This window comes from Lissotriton helveticus, chromosome 3_1 (assembly GCF_964261635.1).
Source record: "Lissotriton helveticus chromosome 3_1, aLisHel1.1, whole genome shotgun sequence".
NCBI classification, from domain to species: Eukaryota; Metazoa; Chordata; class Amphibia; order Caudata; family Salamandridae; genus Lissotriton; species Lissotriton helveticus.
Genome location: NC_136061.1, coordinates 412,317,363 through 412,338,976, shown reverse-complemented (window position 1 = coordinate 412,338,976; position 21,614 = coordinate 412,317,363). Strand labels below are relative to the sequence as shown.

General features: G+C 44.1%; 1 protein-coding gene and 1 long non-coding RNA gene across 2 annotated transcripts in view; one reads left to right on the top strand and one right to left on the bottom strand.

Annotated features, from left to right (window-relative positions):
- CDK15 (cyclin dependent kinase 15) overlaps positions 1-21,614 on the bottom strand; it is a 448,471-nt gene that overhangs the window by 104,789 nt on the left and 322,068 nt on the right. The window contains exon 12 of the mRNA XM_078680225.1: positions 19,084-19,223. Coding sequence (XP_078536351.1) covers positions 19,084-19,223 — 140 coding nt within the window. The remainder of the gene's footprint in view (positions 1-19,083; positions 19,224-21,614) is intronic.
- The window catches only part of LOC144822555 (uncharacterized), a 198,453-nt gene that overhangs the window by 128,580 nt on the left and 48,259 nt on the right, over positions 1-21,614 (top strand). The gene's annotated exons all lie outside the window — the stretch shown is intronic.

The following is a 21,614-nucleotide window of genomic DNA, read 5'->3' as shown; positions in this document are numbered from 1 at the left end:
GGAGGAAATCCCAGGGATTTTCTCAAAATTCCAGGCAGAAGGGGGCTATAAAATAAATAAGGCCATGACTGAAATTCTACTTTGTAATTGCTCTGTTGATACGCTATTGCCAAATTTTAGGTCAGTGTATAATTTGTGCCCGACGAGATACCTAGTGATTTATGTGATGGAGAAAATAGAGGATTTATTCCAATTGAACTATATCCCATTGATACAAACAGTTAAACGTCTTCTAACGCGATGGAATCAATTACCATTATTAATACTAGGCTGTGTGGCGCTCATACGTGTGTCTATTCTGCCTCTATTCAATTTCTTATTTGCAGCCGCTCCTTGCGCAATACAATTGTCTTTCGTTTAAGGAGATAGACAGTCTTCTCTCATCCTTTCCATGGGCAAATAAAACACCTAGACCGGCACTTAGCACTTTAAACTACTCTATTGAAGAGGGAGGGTTGTCCCTCCCAAATATAAGAGAGTATTATTATGCTAATTTTGCACATAACAGTCACAGATTTTTTTTTACAGTCAAACCCCCCGTAGATAGAGAATTTTTTTATGAATAACATTTTAATGGAGTATAACATTTTAGATCCAACGAGAATAGTTAAGTATCCTAAGAAAGTAAGGTGTAAGGCTCTTCAATGGATTTTTAAACAAAAAAAACAACTATTAGCATTTTATAGCATCCCCATGATAAATGGATCAACAAGGCTGTCTCATCTTTATACTGGGGAGAAAATATTGTTTGAAAATGGAAGGAGAATGGATATAAGCAAGCTAGAGACTTTGGTAATCTCAACTCCTTGAACAAAAATGTCCCGAGATACAAATGGGGCTCCTTCACTCAAAAGATGAGCTTAAATGTTCATTTATTAGCATAAGTCACTATCTTGAAAATATCGATGCTAGAAGTATAACAACAAGCTCAGGAATAAGTGAAGCTTTGGAAGCTACAGTAAAACGATCAGTTAGCGCATGGGTGAACATTTTTAATGACAATAAGCATCTCCCCATTTACGAAAAAATACGAGACAGATGGAGGAAAAAAGAAGACCTGCAGCTTCCAAGAATAACTTAGAATAGAATTAACAAACTGAATGCGACAGTAATAAAAGGCGCTAATTTTAAAACGCATGCAATTCTTTACAAAATGGTTGATCTGTAGGACATCTTTTTTTGCATAATATTTATCCACAAATTGAGGATAGATGCTTCTGTTGTGCTCAAGAAGGAGGAGGCACTTGGTCACATATTGTGTGGGACTGTCCCAAAATTGGGAATCTTTGGGAAGAAATTGAAAAGTATCTTAGAATTACTATAGATTACTCTATTACCATTGATAAATGTATTGCAGTCTTGGGATGCTCCCCAAACATGTTATTAAACAATAGCAAGAAGAATGCCTATTTATATCTGCTTTAGTAGCAAGATCTCTAATCCTTTCAAAACTGGCGTAGTAATAAGATTCCTTCCTTTCAAGAATCGAGAGAAAATCGTATTAAAGTTAAAGAATTTGTGAGAAGGTATGCATTAAGATCAGGATCATCTAGGAAGTTCGAGAAACGTTGGAGCTCCAGAGGAAACTAGTCCCGGGTTTTTGGTGTAATGACTATTGGTAGACTGTCTAAATTGAAGCATAATACTAATATTCTGTATAGACCTCTTCATGTTATTTTTAAGTTACGATATGGCCTAATGTTATGTCATATTCAACACATATGCACTTTAATACAAGTTTTCCGTGCTGTTTTTAGGTCTCGCGCCTGCGATGCATATGGCGTAGCCATATGCATCGCGCAGGCGCGATACTATAGTTGCCGGGTCTGCTTCCCAGGAGACAGGAGACTGGCACGCGCACGCTCAGGAAGGCGATCGGAGCCGGTCGCGCGCTCGCGTTCCCAATCTCCTGTCTCTCTGGGAAGCACACAAGCAAGCCCAGCAAGCCCCGCCAAGGCACCACGAGCACGTCCCAAGTGGGCGCCTACCACGAGGACAACGGCAGCAGGGTAATGCTTGTTTATTTTGTAGGCGTGCAGCCGTTTGTCTAGTTCAGATATTGCCTTTATGATATGCAAAGCTCGTGCTGCAGACAGACATCCTGCTGAGCGGGCTTTGCTACGAACTCCGCCTCCAGGCTGTCACCCCACCAAAGCGTTGCTTCATGCCATCCTTATCTATATGGCCCGAGGCGTTGGGGTCCTGGTGTCATTTAATGCCTCGGATTATCTCAAATGTATTGGAGTCACTGACTTTAGAGCGGCCCCATGGGCTTACACGATGTCACGTGTCCTTTTTAGCATTCTTTATTTCTCGGCCTTAATGCCTTTTAACTGTCTTATAGATATGTGTCCATTAAAGCAGTTCTTTAAATAACGCTAAAGAATGTTAGCTACAGCAGAGTGATTAACCAAAACATGACAATAATTACAGTTCCGGTTGGAGACCTTTGTTAGGAAGCATAATTTGAAAGTGATTTACATTGAAATATTTATTAAAATGTCTTTGAAGAAAGTGGCATTTTCCGACTGCTCCGTTTACTACGAAAGTCAAACTTGGCCTTTTAATCGGTGTGTTCTGAGTTCTGCCCTGTTTTTAGCTGGTTGCTTCAAAATGAGGGGCAAATGAAAGTTGAAGGTACTAAGTCCCACAATGCACGCACCTTGCCTAAACGCAAGTAGCACACCTGTGCACATTTCACATGTCTAATGTATACACTTTAGACATGATGTGAGCGTATGTTTATCGTTTTGAAATACTTCCTCATTCCAGAGAGTGGCGGAAGGTCAACTTCATTTGTGGGGGGCTCTGCCTCGGCATGTCTCGCACACTCATGCTATGGAGTGGACAATAGCCCCTAGTTACAGCGACCCCCAGAGGCCGCAGCTGCCCATGCTATGCTGCTTGCTATTCCGTGGCCCACCACAGCGCGCCCACAGGCCGGCCTCTCGTGCAGAGGGCAGCGCCGACCCTCACCAGCCTGCTTCATACAGCCCTATGGGTCCTGCGCGTGCTGCGGCCCGTCGCACCCTCTCTGTTCCCCAGGAGCATGCGCAGAAGATTGTACTTTAGATGGAAACATCCGCGCGCAGCTTCTGTGTGAGGGGCCGCGGGATTCCCACAGAAGCGCCCAGGGTCCATCACCACCCCCTTTTGTACCAGGGTTATTAGTGGGCACGATGCCATGGGTCCTGGTGCAAGCAAGTGAAGCTGTCCTTGTCGCTGCTGAGGCGGCGATAAAACAACAAATATCAGCATTCCAAGGCCCCTAAGGGCTCTAGTTCCTGGCGCCACTGCACCTGCTGCACCAATAGTAGGCACACTGCTGGTTTGAGTTCGCCGGCATGGGGTGACCATGGCAGTTGTGGGGGGGGGGGGCGGAGGGTATTGCTCGCTTCTCTTCCCATTTGGCACTGCGGAGTAAGGCAGGAACCCACAAGGAGTGGCTTAAAGGCCTGCACAGGTGGTTTATCAAACGTACCTCTCTCTCTCTTCTACTGCGGGCCTCCAACGTGCTTTAAGGTATTTAAAAGACTAGGCCAGGTATTGTGGCCTTTTGTATACAATTCAGTGTTGAATGGCTCGTGGGAAACAAAATAACTTTAAAAAAAAGAAAACTCACTAATGTCAAAAACTGGTGACATTGGGCTGTCAGGCAGCAAGATTCATATTTTGGTGGTAAAAACAGGAACATAAAGTGCAGCTTTAGCTCGCAGTCTCAGTGTGAGGTGCTTTGGCTACCAAATAACCATGCAGGGGACATAGTAAGCCTCGTCGCCATCTGAGCCAAGTCCACCCTGTTTAGCAGCTCGACATTGCGGTACATTTGAAGGCACTTACTGGCACATCATATAAACAATACTACAACACAAATAGTATCAGCTCTAACTACTCTCACACATAGAAAAGGTACACAACAGAACAGCAGCAGTGCAAGCATCAATAATATATAAAAAAAACAGCACAAACAGCAACAGTGCAAGCTTCCGTCATATACACAATAGTACAGCACAAGCAGCAACAGTGCGAGCTTCCATGATAATAGTACAGCACAAGCAGCACACAATTCCAATGCAATAAGTCGGACATTACTAGTCATTAAGCTGCTACTGTTGCACTATTACTAGCAATACCAACAGCTCAAACTTTTAGAATGCGAGACCTATTGCATTGCAAATGCTTGTTAATTATGTGGTTTACTCATTTTTATGGACTTTTCATGCCACTCAAAATCATAACAGCTGGATGTTTCTTAAATTGACATATGTATATATTATTGAATTATGTAAATTGGAAAATATCTCCAGCACCTATACACTTTGCACTTAACACTGTATGTCCATATTGTGTCTTAAGTTGAACTCTCAACAAAAAATATTTTTAAAAAAACTCCACATTGCGCTCACCCATATGCACTTCTGTCCCCCTATTGCTTTCTTGCCTGTTTGCTTCTCCCCAACCTGCTCCACATTGCTCTCTCTCACCCATTATTTCCTCCTCTGGCACCCTCTTTGTTGCGTCTGACCCTCCACCATCTGTGTTGCTTTCACCCTTCCACGCTCTTCATGTTGCTTCATGCCACGCACTCCTTATATGTTGTTTCCCCCTACCCACTCTCTCCATGGTTTTTTTTCCAGGATTTTTATATAGCACGAACCGAACCCGAAGGTATCAGAGCGCTTTGCACGAGCACCAGTTGCGTTACAAATGGACCCATACATCTTTTTTTTGTTAGGCACGAGAAGATTAAGTGATTAACCCAGAATGACAGGATGTTGAGCGTCCCTGCGGAGACTTGAACCCAATTCCCCAGCTTCGAGGTCGACCGCCCTAGCTGTTAGGCCACATTGTTGCTACCTCTACCTGGGCTTCAAAAAGAAAAAAAACACTTTCAGGCTACTTTTAATTATTTTTATTTAAAGCTCCAACTTTGTAGCAGGCACACATTTGTGGTGAGCGCACCTAAAAAATTACACAACTTCCATGTCATAACACCCTACAAGGATGCTGTGCAGCATGATTGAAAAACATTGACAAAGCCAATAGTTCCCAAAGGCTTTTTCAATGCTTGTTGGGTTGAGCTTGCAAGGTGACGCAAGAAAGTAAGCACTCTCTTCCGGCATCTGATGTGTCCTGTACAGGTTTAAAACCCAACAAAACGAGCTCATCATATGATGGCTATCTAGAAACAGGTCTGGAGAATCATTATTCGGGCACCCTGGTCTGCTTTATTGACTTTGGTACTGGGCAAGGATACTGATCTACAGTTATCCCAACGTACTGCGAGTAGGATAAGAGTTAATAAGGCAGCCCAGCTCCTGAACTCATAGGTTTGGGCAGCATTAAGTAACAGGGTTCAGGTATGGTCACATTGATCATGATGAAGAACATTAATTTTCCCTTATTGTAGCTCCACTTATCCTGAGCATTCTTTGGTGTTCTTATTTACAGACCAATGATTCAGCTAATGATTGAGGTGAATGGGCATAGAACGCTACAGTGGTTCTACACGCAATGGGTTTAAGAAAATATATTGCTGTACTTAAGAAGAAGAAAAAAAACACTCATTGCTCAAGTGACCAAGAATGGGTAGAGTTTTGAAGCACACTAGTGTGTATATAGAGAGTGATAATGGTCCGGCCATTAAGTCTCAATAACAGCGATATATGATTGAGTCTTTGTTACACAATTTTTTTGACCCACTTATTGGTGGCACCAATGAGGTTTCGATACGTGTTTTTCACGCGGTCCTCATCAGGACTAAAGGCTATTGAGAAAATTTGGAGCGAAAGTGAACAATCCTAAAGAATGAGATAGCTAATGGTTGTCTCTATGCCGGGGCTCACTATCTGAATTCGGGATAGGAATAGGTCTAAAGTCACTCTGACCATAAGAAGTAATCTTAAGGGAATGTATGATGGAATTCCGCATGCGTTTTTCACGCATGCCTTAGGAACTCCATCATTTAAACAAATGCGTCTTTAGCATGCATTTGTTCTGCTCGCAAGTCATTTTAACGGCTTGCTTTAGGGGGGAGCTGGATAGTGAAATAGTTTAATTTACTATTCAAACTCCAGTCTGCACAACAGCAGGGAAGGTGTTGAACTTTAATTCCAACCCCACTCCACCACGGCACCTCCCTATACTAAGTTGTTGTAACGACTTGCGTGCAGAACGACTACGTGCTAAAGATGCATTCATTCTGTTGCTGGCGCTGTGAAGGCACAGCGTGATTCCGGCTTCGTCCTAAAGGATCTTTACCATCTAAAGGTAAGGTGCAGAAAGTGCTCAGCAGGCTCTGGCCTTGGCAGCTTCAGTACTTGCTTGTAGTAGGCAACAGAAAATTGAGATAGAGAAGTCAGACTGGTGTAGGCACCTTATTAATTAGGGCAAATCACTAAGCAGTCTAGCCAAATTCAGTAATCTGGATGTGTAGTTAAGAAAATACTTAACAAGTTTGCGCCTCAGCACTTCTTCAGTACGCATCCAAGGTCGTCAGCTAAAGGTTGATCACCATTTAGAGGTAAGTTAAATTCTTGCTATTCTACGGGGTCAATACATTTGGTGGGGGGAAGCAAATTTTTTTTAATTTTTATTTTGTCTCTATTTTCGATGCGCAAATGAGCATTAACTGTCTTGTGACCGGCTGCGTAGTACTTCTTCCACCTCATCGCATTGAATTGCATTTTCAGGTGTGAGAACATTGAGTAGACCGTCTATTAGAATAGCAAACCCATGCGTCTGTTGCGGTTGCAGTCCAGCCAGATTAACATGCCAGGCATCAACACTGATGATCAGCAGGGAAGTGCTTTGGATTAGACAGGGTATTTTTGTTATGGCATCCATAGTCATTGCGAGTTTAGGTTTCCAATTTTGCACTGAAAATAGCCTCCTGCAACCAGGCAGGAAAATATCAGTGAGGCATAATGGCCAGCATGGCCATGATTTTTACCATCAAAATCATCATCAAAAATGGAAAATAACTGACACCCGGTTAGGCAGTCTCTACCGGAACTCATGAATCCACTATCATCAGAACTGGTTCTTCATGAAGGAAGGTCTCTGTGGACAGACGCCTTTTTGCCACACCACAAACGGCCATACGAGGGTGACAGACTGCAACAAATGGCCTCAGATATGGCCTCCTTGCTAGGGGTTGTGAAGCGCTCAAAAAGTTAATGGTTTTGCCTTGTTCTTCGAAATTGGCTCTGTAAAATCTTTCTCCAGAGCTGCCTATTGTACACCAGATCAAGTTTGATACATATGGGGAGAAAGTTTGAGATAGTGACTCTAAGAAGGATTTCAAGCGCTCAGTGCTGTCAGCACGAGCTCTGTCAGGAGCCCTAATAATAATATCTCACCACATAGGTCTGTAATTCCTCTTCACAGGGTTTGACTGAGGGCCCGCAATCTGCATTGGCCCGGTCTGTATTGTAAAAGGAACAACAGGCGCTTTCTAGGCGTCGCGAGTTTGCCTCACTTGTTGAACTTGGCCCGGTGTCGCCGTGCCTCTTCCCTGCCTCCTCGAGGTATGCGTTCCGTGTCGCGCGGCTGGCTGGCTGGCTGCCTGAGCGCGCGCGCGCTCTGACTGTCCCCCGCTCCGCCTCGCGCTGTCTCGCGGCAGGGGTGCTTTCATCTCCTCCCCTCGGGATTGGAGATGTCACCGCAGGACGCGCTTGTCCGCGTCTCAGGCAGCGGCAGAGGCCTGCGGCTTTGACAAACTTCGTTTAATTGGGAGGCAGCCAGGAGGGTTTGAAAGAACTGAACCACCGCTGAAACCCCTTTTATCAGGCATAATTTAAACTCCACACGGGGAGAGAGAAAAAAAACATATATGTCGAAAAGAAAAGTCAACTTCCCTCCTGCTGTGCGCTCCCGCCTCCTCCCCCGGCCCAGGCAGGTTCTAGTGAGATTCCAGCTTTTCATTTTCCGAAAAATGTCAAAGTGGATTTGTGCAGTGTGGCTGGGTGAAGGGAAAAGGAGTGCAGATGTCGCCTCATGAAGGCGGCGGCGTGCCAGGAATGGAAGCTGCGATTCCTTTGCTGAGGGGATCTGTCAGAACATTTTAAATAAAGCTTCTAAGGGGCTTGACAGGTCGGACGGAGCAGGTTCGCCCTAATTGAACGCACGCTGGCAGAGGGGCCGGCGCCCCGGATACCACTTAGAAAGATGGAGATCTGGGGCACTGAAAACCCCGGGAGGGAATTTTCTACTTGGGTCCAAAAGTGTGGGCTTCGTGTGTAAAAAGTGGTGGGCCCAGAATGATCATGGGTCTTACTGGTAAGTGGCGATGGGCCCACATGGGTGCCACTGTCAGGGTGTGGGCTTAGAAGGTGGACAACGGCAACAAGACGTAGTATGTAGGGTATTAAAACGGCCTAATTTATGCAAATATCCCCTCCTGCCTGTTAATGCCGCATGCAGAGCGGTACTGCTTGGGCATTAAATAGTAAAACCTAAGCAGAAGAGTTGAATCTGTGCAATGGAGCATAAATAATCTCAGCGCATAAATGCGGTGAGGTAAACTGACTTTCAGCTGTGGAACCCAGGAATGAAGGAGTAATAGGTGGCCATGTACTGCCCACCCACTGTACAAGCTGCTCAGACGTGTGCCCAGGGATGAGGACCACAGCCTCTTAAGGGAAACTGCAGAGGCAGTAACCATGAGACATGCCTCTGAAACCAGAGTGGTGTATTGACAGATTGTTTACAAGTGTGGATTTCATTGGTACCTGGTGTGATATAATTATGTGTCTGTGGTTATTGCAGTGGCTAAGTTTTTACATTGGGCATGGAGAATCCGTTTAACCAAAACATGCCCAAGATGATTATTTTAGCCTCACAATGTATATATACTCTATCTGTAGTTCCTTTTTAAAATAAAAATGATCTTAACGTTAGTCTAATGTGTATAATGGAAGCTTGAATGTATAATACCTTTTACCCAATTAAATTTAAATTATATTTTTAACTTGTGGAACGGATAGTTGTTTTTCTACAAAACCCTGGGAATGTTTTTACCTATATTGGAGTGTGCAATTAATGACTAATATCCTTGACTATATTGATTTTATTTTTAACTTGCTGACATTTTGTATTACTATTGTTGTCTTTTATGATTCATCATCGAAATAAAGACTTTTGATTGATTGATATAATTATGCTTTCACTGGAGTTTCTTTAATAAGACGTGGGGTATAATATGGCGTTTAATAGGGTTTAATTAGTAAGAGGTGGGATATAATATAGGTTTCCTTGGTAAGAGGTTGGGTATAATATGGGATTTAAGGGGGGTTCATTGTTAAGAAGTGGAGCATAATATGGGGTTTCAGTGGGGTTTCATTGGTAAGAAGTGGAGTTTCATATGGATTTGCTTGGTAAGAGGTGGGGTAGCATATGGGTTTCATTAGTAGTAAGAGGTGTGATGTAATATGGGTTTCAGTGAGGTTTCCTTGGTAAGAGGAGGATGTATAATATGGGTTTCCTTGGTAAGAGGTTGGGTATAATATGGGTTTCATTGGTAATAGGCGGCGCAACCAAATGGGTCTCATTTGTAAGATATGGTGGTATAATGTGGGCTGCATTGGTAGCGGATTATGCGTGTAATGTGGGAGTCACTGGTTAGAGGTGGTGCAAGCCAATGGCTGTCATTGGTAACAGGTGGTATAAAAAGAGGTTCAGTCATAAGTTGTGGTACGATATGAACTACATAGATAAAAGGGGACGGGATCAAAAGAGTTACACTGCAGTGGTGTAATATGGATCTCTTTCATATGAGGTGGTACACCAGTGGCACAGTGAAGCCCCTTCCTAAGAAGCAACAACTGGGGCTGCCAGTGGGTTTGATGGCCCAGGCAGGGACCCAGTGAAAGTATATATATATTGGGGGCTCTTGTCTGTAATTTCTAGGGAAGCGCACACATAACATTTCAGACCAGAATGACAGAGTGAAGAGGTGTGCGTATAGAGCCGGCAATATATATATATATGATAGCGATGGGCACAGGGAAAGAGAAATTATGAAAAACTATGATGAAAGGAGCGAGTGAGAGGTGGGCAGCGAAAACCAGAGGGTGGTGAGGATGCTCTAATGTCAGAGCAGCAAAAAAAGAAGGACCCGCACTCCCTGAGCCCTCTTTTGGCGGTGATTCACCATCTCCTTTATGGCTGTAAAGACCTCAATGAGGCGGGGGATGTGGGTGGCACTCCTGCACTATCGACCAATATCTCCCTTATTAGTGTGGGAGCAGGCCTGCTGAGTTGAGTTATTATGATATGAACACAGAGTGATGTGGGAGGGTGGTGGTACACCTGTAATTAATATTTGTATATGGGAAAGGTTTGAGGAGAGGATATTTCCAAGGGTGAATGAAAAAGAAAACAGGATTCCAGGTATCTGTATTTTATATTTGGTTGAGGGAGGGCAGTAAAAGTGAGTGCAGTGGGGTTGGACAGCAGGACAGCAGGTTTTTAAAATATATATTTGGGCAGGGAAGAGAATGATCATGCAGAGCGTGATAGGCAGGGTGGCAGGACCCCAGGTCACTTTTTAATATTTTGGTTACTTAGGAGCAGAGATTGGTGGGGTGGTAGCCAGGTCACCAAGTTATGCCTGGCTCCTCCATGATTCTTCCTTCCCTGCTCTGCTTCCTTCAGTAAATGTGAATAAAAAGGCCATTGTTCACCTTAGGGTTTTGATAGACCGTATAGACCACTCAACCTTTGCTCCCATTTTCTTTTTGATGTCACTCGAACCTCTTGGTGAGAAACATCTGTTATTCACAATTACCTATATACAATCTTATATTTTATCACTCAGGCTGATGCTGCTTTGCTTTAACATGGATAATCCTGGCACACCAAGCACTTTAAATTGACTCTATTCTGCACAATTGCTCCTGTTCAGACTTTCAACTAATATGTTGCTCTTCTTACAAGCTCCAAGCACAAGTCTATGTTAGCTCAGCCACCACATTGCAACCACAAACAGCATATAAACTCAGCAGTTAATTTGACAGAGCATATGAGCATAACAACTTTGTTTGCACATGATCTGTACTGCACTGCCATTTTATCAAAAACTGAAAAGACTCAGGCAGATTTATAGTGTGGCAAACCCAGCACACCAGACACTTTAAATTTACTTTATTTTGCAGCGTTGCTCCTGTTATACTTGTATATTGCCATTTTGCACAACGATTCTTTTCTTTTAAAAGTTAAAAAAAAGTTTTATTGAATGTACTTTAGTGCAAAGTTTTTCATTAACTATGCACGTGAATGAAAACAAATTTGAAACACATGCTTGTGAAAGATTTTGGGCACTTTTCACAGAAACTGGGGTAGGGGTTGCAACTGTACATAGGAAAATCCCAGACAAATACAAGGGAGTCTTCAGTCTAATCCGTATACTGAAAGGAAGCCCATGGTACTTTTTCATTATTTACTCCAATCTGTTATAGGAGAGAGGCCCATCAGGGCCGGCCTAAGGCATGTGCAAGCTGTGCACCTGCACAGGGCCGCCAAACCCCAGGGGCCGCCACGCCAATATATATCCTTAGATACATATTTGCGTGGCGGCCCCTGGCAGGGATTTGGCGGCCTCGGGCCCCCTACCTACACTCCCTGCTCAAGGCCTCCGTGAGCCTAGAGCCGGCCCTCGGCCCATTTCTAAGGTGCAGGACTGCAGGGATGCCCTCATAAGGATGTGTATCTTGCCAGGTAAAGTAAGAGTTGATTGCATGAGGTTGACCATAGGTGTTAAGGCCTGTGCTATGCAGGCATCATCCATAGGCGATAAACAAAAGCACCACCTCGCACCAGCTTGTGTCTGAGGTATGGTACTTTGAATTCAGCACGTTGATTGACCAGTGAGGGAACTTCGCTGCTGGGATGGATGATGTTATTGGTTCTCTGTTGGTAAGAGAGTAATCCATGTTGTTTAATGCCAGTTGGGGAGCTTCTGCATTGTTTTGGTCAGGAGGTCTCCATAAACACATCAGCAGTAGCTGATCTGTGTCATTTTAGACATCGATATGACGAGGAAGTGCACTCTGACTAACTGGAGGATCCCATTGAGAAGTCAAAGGTGAACAAATACAATCTTTGATATATTGTTAAGCTGCATGACCAATGACAATTCAGAATCAAATGTCCACCCAAGGTTGAACATCAAACAAGGTAATGTCATGGAGAAGGGAAAGGTGGCCAGGTAGAGGTGCTACTTAAAAAAAACATGGAATTCCCATGGCTGACAAACACATTCTCTGTCTTAGAGCCATTACGGTAGAGACAGTTGTTGGACATGAGTGAGGCACCCCATTACATGCCTGCAGTAACCCAAATCCTCAGAAAATTCTATTGTTGGTTAAGTAGAATACGTGTACCTGTCATAGGTTAGGATGGCTGTTGTTTATGAATTAAAGAGGGAAAAATATGCTTTTATACAATTTTATACGGTATTCAGTCAAAATATCGAGTTGGAAATGTCGACTTACACAAAGATCGAGTTAAAAAAATCATGACAGAAATATGGACAGCAAGAATATCGTTGTCAAGAATATCGAATTCAAGGTAAGAAATAGAAATTAAAAAATATAGAAGTCATTATTATCATTTGCAAATTATAGTTGTTTAACATATCGATTGAAGAGCTCATCATCTCTCCAATTGGGGTGGTGCCCAAAAAAGAACGGGGTCAATTTCGCTTGATTCAGCACTTGTCCTGGCTAGAAGGTGGGTCAGTGAATGATTTCATTGCAGAAGACATAACCTTATTGTCTTAATCCTCAGTGGATGTGGCTTTGTCACTGGTGGTGACGGCGGGCCTGGGGGCATTGCTGGCAAAGTGTGACATAACGTCAGCTTTTCAGCTGCTTCTGGTACATCCAGATAACTTTCAGACTATGGGTATTCAATTTGAAGGACGATGGTTCGTGGATAAGGTTCTACTGATGGGATGCTCCATATCATGTGCCTTGTTTGAATGCTTCAACTCTTTTTTTGCAGTGGCTGTTCACATGGCATATGGGCCATCTGATAACCGACTACTTTGATGATTTATTTTTAGTGGGGACAGCGGGCTCAGCGGACTCCCAGGCTCTGCTGGTAAGGTTCCAGGAACTCATGGGTGACCTGGGCATACCTTTGGCACTGGAAAAAACAGTGGGTCCGCATACTGTGCTGTCAGTTTTGGGCAGTGAAATTGTATGTATATATGTATGTATCAGGTATTTTTAAAGTGCAAACTAATCATCCCTAGGGTTCTCAAGGCACTGGGGGCCGTCTGGGAGATTAAATGAGCTATTGCTCATCTGACTGGATGGAAGTGAGTTTGCTACAAGAGAAAAAGGAGAACAAAATGCTAGTGTTGTTAACATGAATGTTTGTGAGGGACAAAGTGAAAGTGAGGGAGGTCCAGGTGCTGCTGGGTCACCTAAACTTTGCATACAGGGTGCTGAGGCTGGGCAGGACTTTTTGCAGAAGGCTGGGGCAAGCGCTCTCTGGTTTCTCACAACCCCATCACCATGTCAGGCTCTCAGCTGGGGTTAAGGAGCATCTACAAATGTGTGGATTTTTTCCTGCAGTCCTTCAATGGCATTCCATTAGCACTGCAGGGTGAATTGAGCTGGGATGTACAGATATTCTTTGATGCTGCAGGTGATCTGGGTTTTGGTCTATTGTTGCAGGGAAGATGGCGCACGGAGCCATGGCCAGAATAGTGGGCAAAGGGGGCAGGGGCATTGCCTTCTTGGAATTGATCCCTCTAGTGGTGACTTTGTGGGGAGAAGAGTTGGTACACAGGAGGGTGCTCTTCAGAGTTGACAACATGTCTGTGGTACAGGTGGTGAATAGACAGTCAATCAGTGTCGCATTGGTTCTGAAAATACTGTGATTTTTTGTGTTGAGTTGCTTGCGTTATGATATTTCTTTCAGGGTGCATCATGTGCCAGGTGTGAACAATGACATTGTGGATGCTTTGTCTTGATCACAGTGGGGGAGATTCTATAAGTTGGCCAAGGACATCGACAGAGACCGGACGCCCATGCCAGAGAAGTTGTGATTGGCAGGCAGCGCAGGATGGTACAACTGGTGGTAGGGCCCCTTGCGAGTTGGCTCGAAGAACGTACGGTCAGGCATGGTTGAAGATCTTAGTATCAGGGGCACAGTGCAGGGAGGAGGGCTGATTGCGAGACAAGGATGCTATTCCGTTTATGTTGAATTTAATAGAGAAGGGCTTGTCATGGATTATTGTTACAGGAAAATTGTCAGGAGTCACATTTATGGGGAAATTGATGTGGGACTATGTCCCATATTAGGGTGAATTGGGGCACAAGATGCTGGAAGGCCGGGCACGAGAACGGGGGGAGTGTGGGGCAGACCAGGAGGCCGATCACTTAGAATTTGCTTTGCAATGTTATGCTGCAGATGCCGCAGGTGTTCCATCATAATGTTGTGGCTGTTTTTCGGCGCGTTTTGGGTATCAGAGTTGCTGGAGTTAGAAGGGAGTATTGTGGGAGGACATTTTCTAGTGAGGAGATAGTTGGGAGACTTGGCTTAGGAGATAAAAAAATGGATCAAAGAGCGCAGTGGAGGAGTGTAGTACTGCACGCAGTAGAGGCGACCGGGTAATGTCCAGTGGGAAGGGGCGAGCGATGGGCTAATTGTTGTGGAGTTGACTCTGGCATGATCTTTAGACACAGGCCCGGGAAAAAGGCTGCGGTGTCTCAGCTGTTATCCATGCTGCGTAAAGCACTTGAGCGATTGGGCTTGCCCCCTGCTGATTATGGAAAGCACTCCTTCCTCATTGGCCTGGCAATGGAAGCAGTTTATCAAGGGTGGGCGCATGAAGATATCATGCATTTGGAGCAATGGTCATCTGACTGTTACAGGAGCTATGTGCAGGTAGTAGGTGAAAAGGAAAGTGCAGCGGGTCAAACATTTTGAAATCCTTACAACTGTTTTGTTTCTTTCCAGGTTCAGTGGCAGGTTCGGCAGCAGATGACATAGCCCTTTGAGTCGTGGGCCAGTCCTCCATCAAATGGGCAGAGTTACAAGCACACCAGAGGGGTTTAGGGTACAATTTAGGTTTTAATAAAGGTTTGTTCCCCATTACTTGGAAAGGGGTCATGTGTTGGAGAGAGTTGCTTCAGTGCCTGAACGGTATGATGAAGGAAGGTAGGTGCCAAGATTTGTTGATTATCCATTTAGGGGGAAATGATCTGGTGAGGGAGAAAGGTGTAGTTCTGATGAGGGACATGAAAAAGGACTTGTTACAAATTAAGGCAAATTGGGCTGGATGTTTTGTCTTGTGGACAGAGTTTCTCCCAAGAAGGACTTGGAGGGGAGCGAGCAAGCCCGCTGCGAGTGACAGGGCACACAGGAAGGTAAGTAGGGAAATGTCTCGGTTTTGGAGGGAAGTGGGATTCGGCAGCATTTGCCCTTCTGATATTAAAATGGAGGTCAGGGAGTTATTCTGATGTGATGGAGTTCACTTGTCGCACATAGTGATGGACTTTTATTTGTTGGAATTGAGGGAAGTGTTGTCTAGGACATCAGGAGATAAGGTGCATGGAAAATAAGGATCATAGAGGGGGGGGGGCAGAAAAAGTTGGCAGGCTCACTTTTTCTGGGTGGTGGAGGCCTGGAAAGGTTTTCAGGACTTGTCATAAATTTGGTTGGCGTTGCCAGTTGGGGAAACATGGGCAAAGGGACGGTAGGCAGTTACTTTAAGGTTCAATTTAGGATGTTTTGTTGCTTAGGGGTTCATACAGGCAGTCATAGGCTGTAAGGGAAAAATTAAGTTGGAAATGCTGAAATGCACTACAGTTAAATGAGATAGCTGTGGGGTGGGGATGTGGGGTGGGACCACAGGGGTGGGGACATTGGTTACCTCAATTTGATAAATAGTTAAGTTTCGTTTTGTAAGGCTGTTTGCCAGGTAAAGTTTGTAATGTGCACCTGTTTCAATAAAGAAGCCCTTTTCACATGATAAAGTGGTCAGTTTTATGAGCTGTGCACCTCTCTCCTAAGGTGGACTTGGGAGGAGGCAGCCGACGGCAGGGAGGTCTGCCCCCCAGGCAGAATGGGAGGGTGGCGCAGTCCAGGAACTGCCATAGCCCAACTTATAAAAGGGGGTACATTTGTTCTCCCTACCACTATTTAAGGTTCAGGTGACCTGGCGGTTGGTGACGGGGAGTGACACAGGTGTTTTTCCCCGCCCGTCCATCCCTTTAGCTAGAGGTTGCCTGGGGTTAATTAAAAAAGAAATCCTACTGGGGCTCCATTGTTGAGACAGGTGCGCCGGGGTAAAATTGTGTACGCTGTCACTTGGAACAGGTGCATATCGGGCCTGGAAAGTTTTGCAGGACCTGTCAGAACTTTGGTTGGTATTGCCAGTTGGGTAAACATGTGCAAAGGAAGGGTAGGCAGGTAGTTCAACGTTCAATTTAGGACGTTTGGTTGCTTAGGGGTTCATACAGCCAGTCATAGCCAGTAGGAGAAATATAAAATAGAAATGTTGAAATGCACTACAGTTAAATGAGACAGCTGTGGAGTGGGCATGTGAGGGGTGTGTAGGGGTGGGGGTGGGGACATTGGTTACCTCAATTTGATGCGTAGTTAGGTTTAGTTTTTTAAGGCGGTTTGCCAGGTAAAGTCTGTGATATGCACATGTTTCAGTAAAGCTGCCTTTTCACACAACAAAGTTGTTAGTTGTATGTGCTTTGCCCCCCTCTCCCAAGTTTGGAGTATTTCATATTTCCCACTTTCCCATGAGTGGCGTGGTATGTTTCTTACTGTCTATAAGAACAAGATTTCTCTGTTGCTCGAAACAGATGACAGGCTCAGCTGGTGTCAGTGGGGCCTTCGGCCCTAATGCAAGAATTTAAAATGGGCCTTTCATTGCCACACCAATTTGTAAAACATCCATTCTTGAAGAACAGAGGGCCCCTCAAAGCCCTGGGCCCCAGTGCCAAAGACCTGCTGCACCACTGATAGCTACACCCACTAGCTGGTGTGCAGAAAGATGGCAGAATTGTGATCAGTCTTCACTCCAAGGAACCAGTTTTCTACATGGACCGGGGTATCCACCATTCTTAAGAGACCCTCAATATATATGTTTTACTGTTTTGTGCTGCATTGATCCTAACTGCAATAACGCCTTCTTGAGTGCTTATGCTCCCACTGCAGAACCTAAGAGCGGCCCAGGTGGCTTCCTACTGAGGTTTAGGACCATAAGTACAACAACGCTGTTAATGAATAATAATTAGGCAGTCTTCATTTGTGCCTCTCCTAGACTGGCTACCAACCAAGGATGGTGGCCTGCAAGCAACAGCATACCACCATCACTGTGTTTGCATTCCCAAATGGGAAACTTGTGTTCTTTAAAACAGCCTGTGTTCCTTAAAGGACACAATATCCAAAGGGGAACTTGTCTGATGGGGATAGTTTCCCTTTGCAAACAGATGACCACCTCCTTACAACACTTAGTAACTTATAAATGGTTTGTGACCCCAATTATGTTTACAAACCATTGATACTCAATTCCTAATTAGGAGGGGACTCCCTTACTAATTACGGCTCGCAATGAGTCTGTAAACTACATTTTTGATTCGTAAATGATCTTCTGAATACCAAAAAGGATTTAATAGACACAAAAACCCAATTTGCAGTCTTAAACCCAGTGATTTTGAGAATCTCAGAGTTTGCGACTTCAAAATGGTCTACTAAATCTGGCCCCTAGTACAGTAGCACTCCTATTTGAAGAGGTCTTATTTCCAGGCCCTGAGCTCTCTGGAGCACCACCATGTTCTAAGATGTTTGTGCACAGGAACCTTACAAAGTGGGAAATAATTGTTATTATTCCACATTTGGTGATGTTGCCAATCTTGGCAAAAGGAGCTATATGCATTGCTCAGGCTGGATATGGCGCAACAAGATGGAGCAGGCCGTACTTAAGCTGTATTGGCCCCTTTTTTGTTTAATGTGAGTGTGGATCATTTATGATTCCATTTTGTATTACGCAGTAACCTGAGCTTGAATGAACTTGTGTCCTAAAGCTAACCAATTTGCAAAGAACATGTTTAATGTATCTCCATGATCAATTGTTGAGCTGTGTATTAGCTGGCTAAGTCTCATATATAGAATGGTGTGCTAGAGGTGGTTTGCCACAATGTTGACTGGGTCTAAAGGCAATAGTGTGAGGGAGTTTCACAAAGAGAAGGGAAAAGCAATTATCTTCACCTGAATGTGCTTTACTCAGATGATGTACAAAGATTTATTCTCCTACAACACTCAAAACACAGCCCATATCTAAGTGAAGAGTCCCCCTTTTTAGGTCTCGCCTGAGACTGCGCACCCAAAATGTGTCATTTTGTACTTGGCTGTCGTGAGGGCTAGGAGCCCCCTTGCTAACATCTTCCAGATTAATTTGGTCCCTCACCATCCCCATGTTGCTAACCACCCAATGCTTCTGCCCTGCATGGCAGGCTGTAAAAGACCTTGAGGGCTGTTCTTGACTTGGGTGACATCAGAAAACCCTCTGATTTCTGGAGGTGAATCAGACAGTGGAACTCCACTATACAATTCTCAGGTGGAAGGGGTTTCATTAGCACTCATGCCTATCTTTCCTTTGGGTCACTCTGTCATGTTGCTTAGTCCTGTTTAACTCAGGTCAGAAATCACTTGTAGCCTCTTTTCTGTAGCCACAAGTAACCAGCAGTCACCGAGATTAATTCAAGCATTCAACTCAACACTTTTTGATATTCCTCTACTTCTTCACCAGCAATATTTTTTGATCATACTTTTCTTCATCAACACAGTGACGGAGAGGCTTATACAGAAATATCTCAATCAAATATTAGGTTGGCGGTAAAGTCAGATATATGTTTAGCAATTGAAGCCTCGGACTAGTCAGTGACGATATGACAGACTGAGCCACAGGTCAGGTGCTACCTGACTTGGTCAATTCTGCCATAGACTCACCTTTTAGAAAGATTAGCTTTTGGAGAAATCCTCAGGCTGGTCACCAAGCCTACCTGCCTAAACTGGAGATCAGTTAAAAGAGCAAAAAAGTAGGTAACACACCGTCAGGGAGCAGGTACAGCTGACGTGGCAAGGACTGGAAGAAACCAAGCTCCAAAGCCCGCTCAGCAGAGACACGGTCTCGAGGGAAGCATTTCAGCATACTGGATGCAAGCTCTTCAGTTCCTGTCACTCTCCCCAACCTGGAAAGACAAATCTACATGAAGTGTGTCATATTTTCCTCTTGACAATAGTCCTCTACATATTCTGATGCAGTATATCCATTCTTGTAAAGCAATGTAGCTTCCAATAGGACAACAGAAAGTAATTCTTCATGTCTACATTAAGCTGTCAACTTCTGCAGGAAATCATTGTTTGTAAGCGGAAAATGTTCAAATCATGACCCCCCACCATACAATGGAGTGCTGAAATGCATTAATAAGCACTTAGAAATTAGTAAAAATAATTACATCTTCTAAAGTGTTGTCAGGCGGCCACTGCTCAATTTTCACCGGTGGTTGCCACCAGCACTCATTTTGAGGACCAACACTCCACTTTCTTCATCAGACATTTCCCGAGAATAACAGAGGAAAAAAACACACTAACAGGGAAGAAGAAGGAAGAGGGAAATGGAAAACATCCACAAATAGAGAAAGCAGGACCCTGTAAGAGTGAGATAAAGTGATAGGAAAATGACTGTAGTTTTAAATTTGAAGATTTGTAAAAAAAATGAGATACCTCCATGAGGAGTTTTACTGCTTCTCGGAGAGGGCAGAAGAGTAAAAAGTTATTTTTTGTTATTGGGCAACTCACGAGAGATGTTGATGCTCACTGCTCTTCTCTCAATTCCTTTGTTTTTCTGCTCAAAACAGCAGTAGAGAACCAGTCCCTATTCTCACACGTGCCACAGCTTTAAGCATTTAAAAAAAAGCCCCCAAAACTCAGGACTCGGTAAACATTTTTTTAAAACTAAAGACAAATCAGACTAAAGACGGAGAATGTATTCTCCTGAAGCTTAAAATGCTTCTCCCAGGAACTGGAAGGAGGGCAGGAGAATGTCGTTTTTTTCCCTTCCCACGTGAGACAGTGAGATCTGAAAGCAACAGTTCTGGATGCTTTAAACTCAGATTTACAGGGCCGTCGGAGCTCCGAGCGACTGAAAACACGAGCGTTCGTGTTACAAGCTCAAAAATAAAAAAGTTGTTCACAAAACAGATGATAAAATGGTGACCAGTGAATTGATGTAGTAATTGGTCCCGGCTCTCAGAGAGGGCAAAACAAAGCAAGACGCATGACGAATGCATGCCATGGACAAATGGGGAGAAAGATTGGGAGAGCGATGATGGAGACAGCAAATAAGAACCTTATGGGCGGACTGAAACCCACAAAGTATATACATCGTGCCTCTCTGAGACAGCATATGTGCTGTTTAGAGCCAAGACCTAAAAAGGTCTTTGAGGTAGAGCCAAACCTCAACCCTGCCTTATGAGCCACAGGGAAGTGGCTTGATAGAGAATGGTGTCCTACTGCCAGCCCCAATAAAAGTACTACCTCTTGACCCAGAGATCCACAGATTCTAGACAGAATTGCTGATTAATAGAGTCTACAAACTCAGCAAATAGATGAGTGGGTGTCATCTTTGTCTTAAGGCCTAAAAGCTAATTGGCTTTTAAATGTTTGCAAGAGCAGCGTGTGCACTAGGTAGTTTATACTGGATATTCTGCCATTAGCTTTAATTGCTGTTTCTGGTTATATTATCTTCCACTAAAAATATATTTCCTGACATATTATATTTTAGATGTAAGTGACATTATTTTATTTTAGATGCACGTCACTGCTGTAAAGGATAAACACCTTTGAGTATATAATCAAAAAAGCATTGCTAAACCAGTAGGTCTCACCTTGTGGATCTATTGGCTTTGCCAATGATTGTTAGCCATGCTGTACAGCATCCAGAATGCTATGCAGCATGGATTAGGGAAAAACAAAAAGCTTTTACAAAACAAGCTGCTATAACGTGGTGGTCACATAATTTTGTAGACATGTGCAACAAGTGTGCCTGCAAAATAAGGAAAGAAATCTTTTTTTTAATTGCAGCACATTGAGGGTGAGCCACATGGAGGGCTAATATGTTGGGGGAGCAATGGGATGGGGAAAGCAACATGGCAGAGAAGTGGTGGGAAACGACATGGAGGGTGAGTGGAGAGGAGAAGCAACATGCAAGAGAAAGAGGGAACGGGAGTGGGTAAGCAATATGGAGGGTGGGGACAAAGAGAAGATGCAATGCGCAAGAGAGCAATGTAGAGCAACTAAGGAGAAGCAACTGGGCAAGCTAGCAATGGGGAAACAGTAAGAGAGGAGAATAAGTAACAGGCGAAAGCGGAGGGTGCAGATGAGGGGAAGCAACATGGAGGGCGGGAGTGGGGAGAAGAAGGAAGGGGCGAGTGCAATTTAGAGAAGAGTAATTGCACGATGGCGAGGAATGGAATAAAGATGCACTCTCTTTGAGTACTTACACAAAAGAAAAAGTAGTTCCCTGGAAGCGAGCATGAGAGCCATGAAATCAAACAACTTTTAAAAAGGCAATGCTCCAT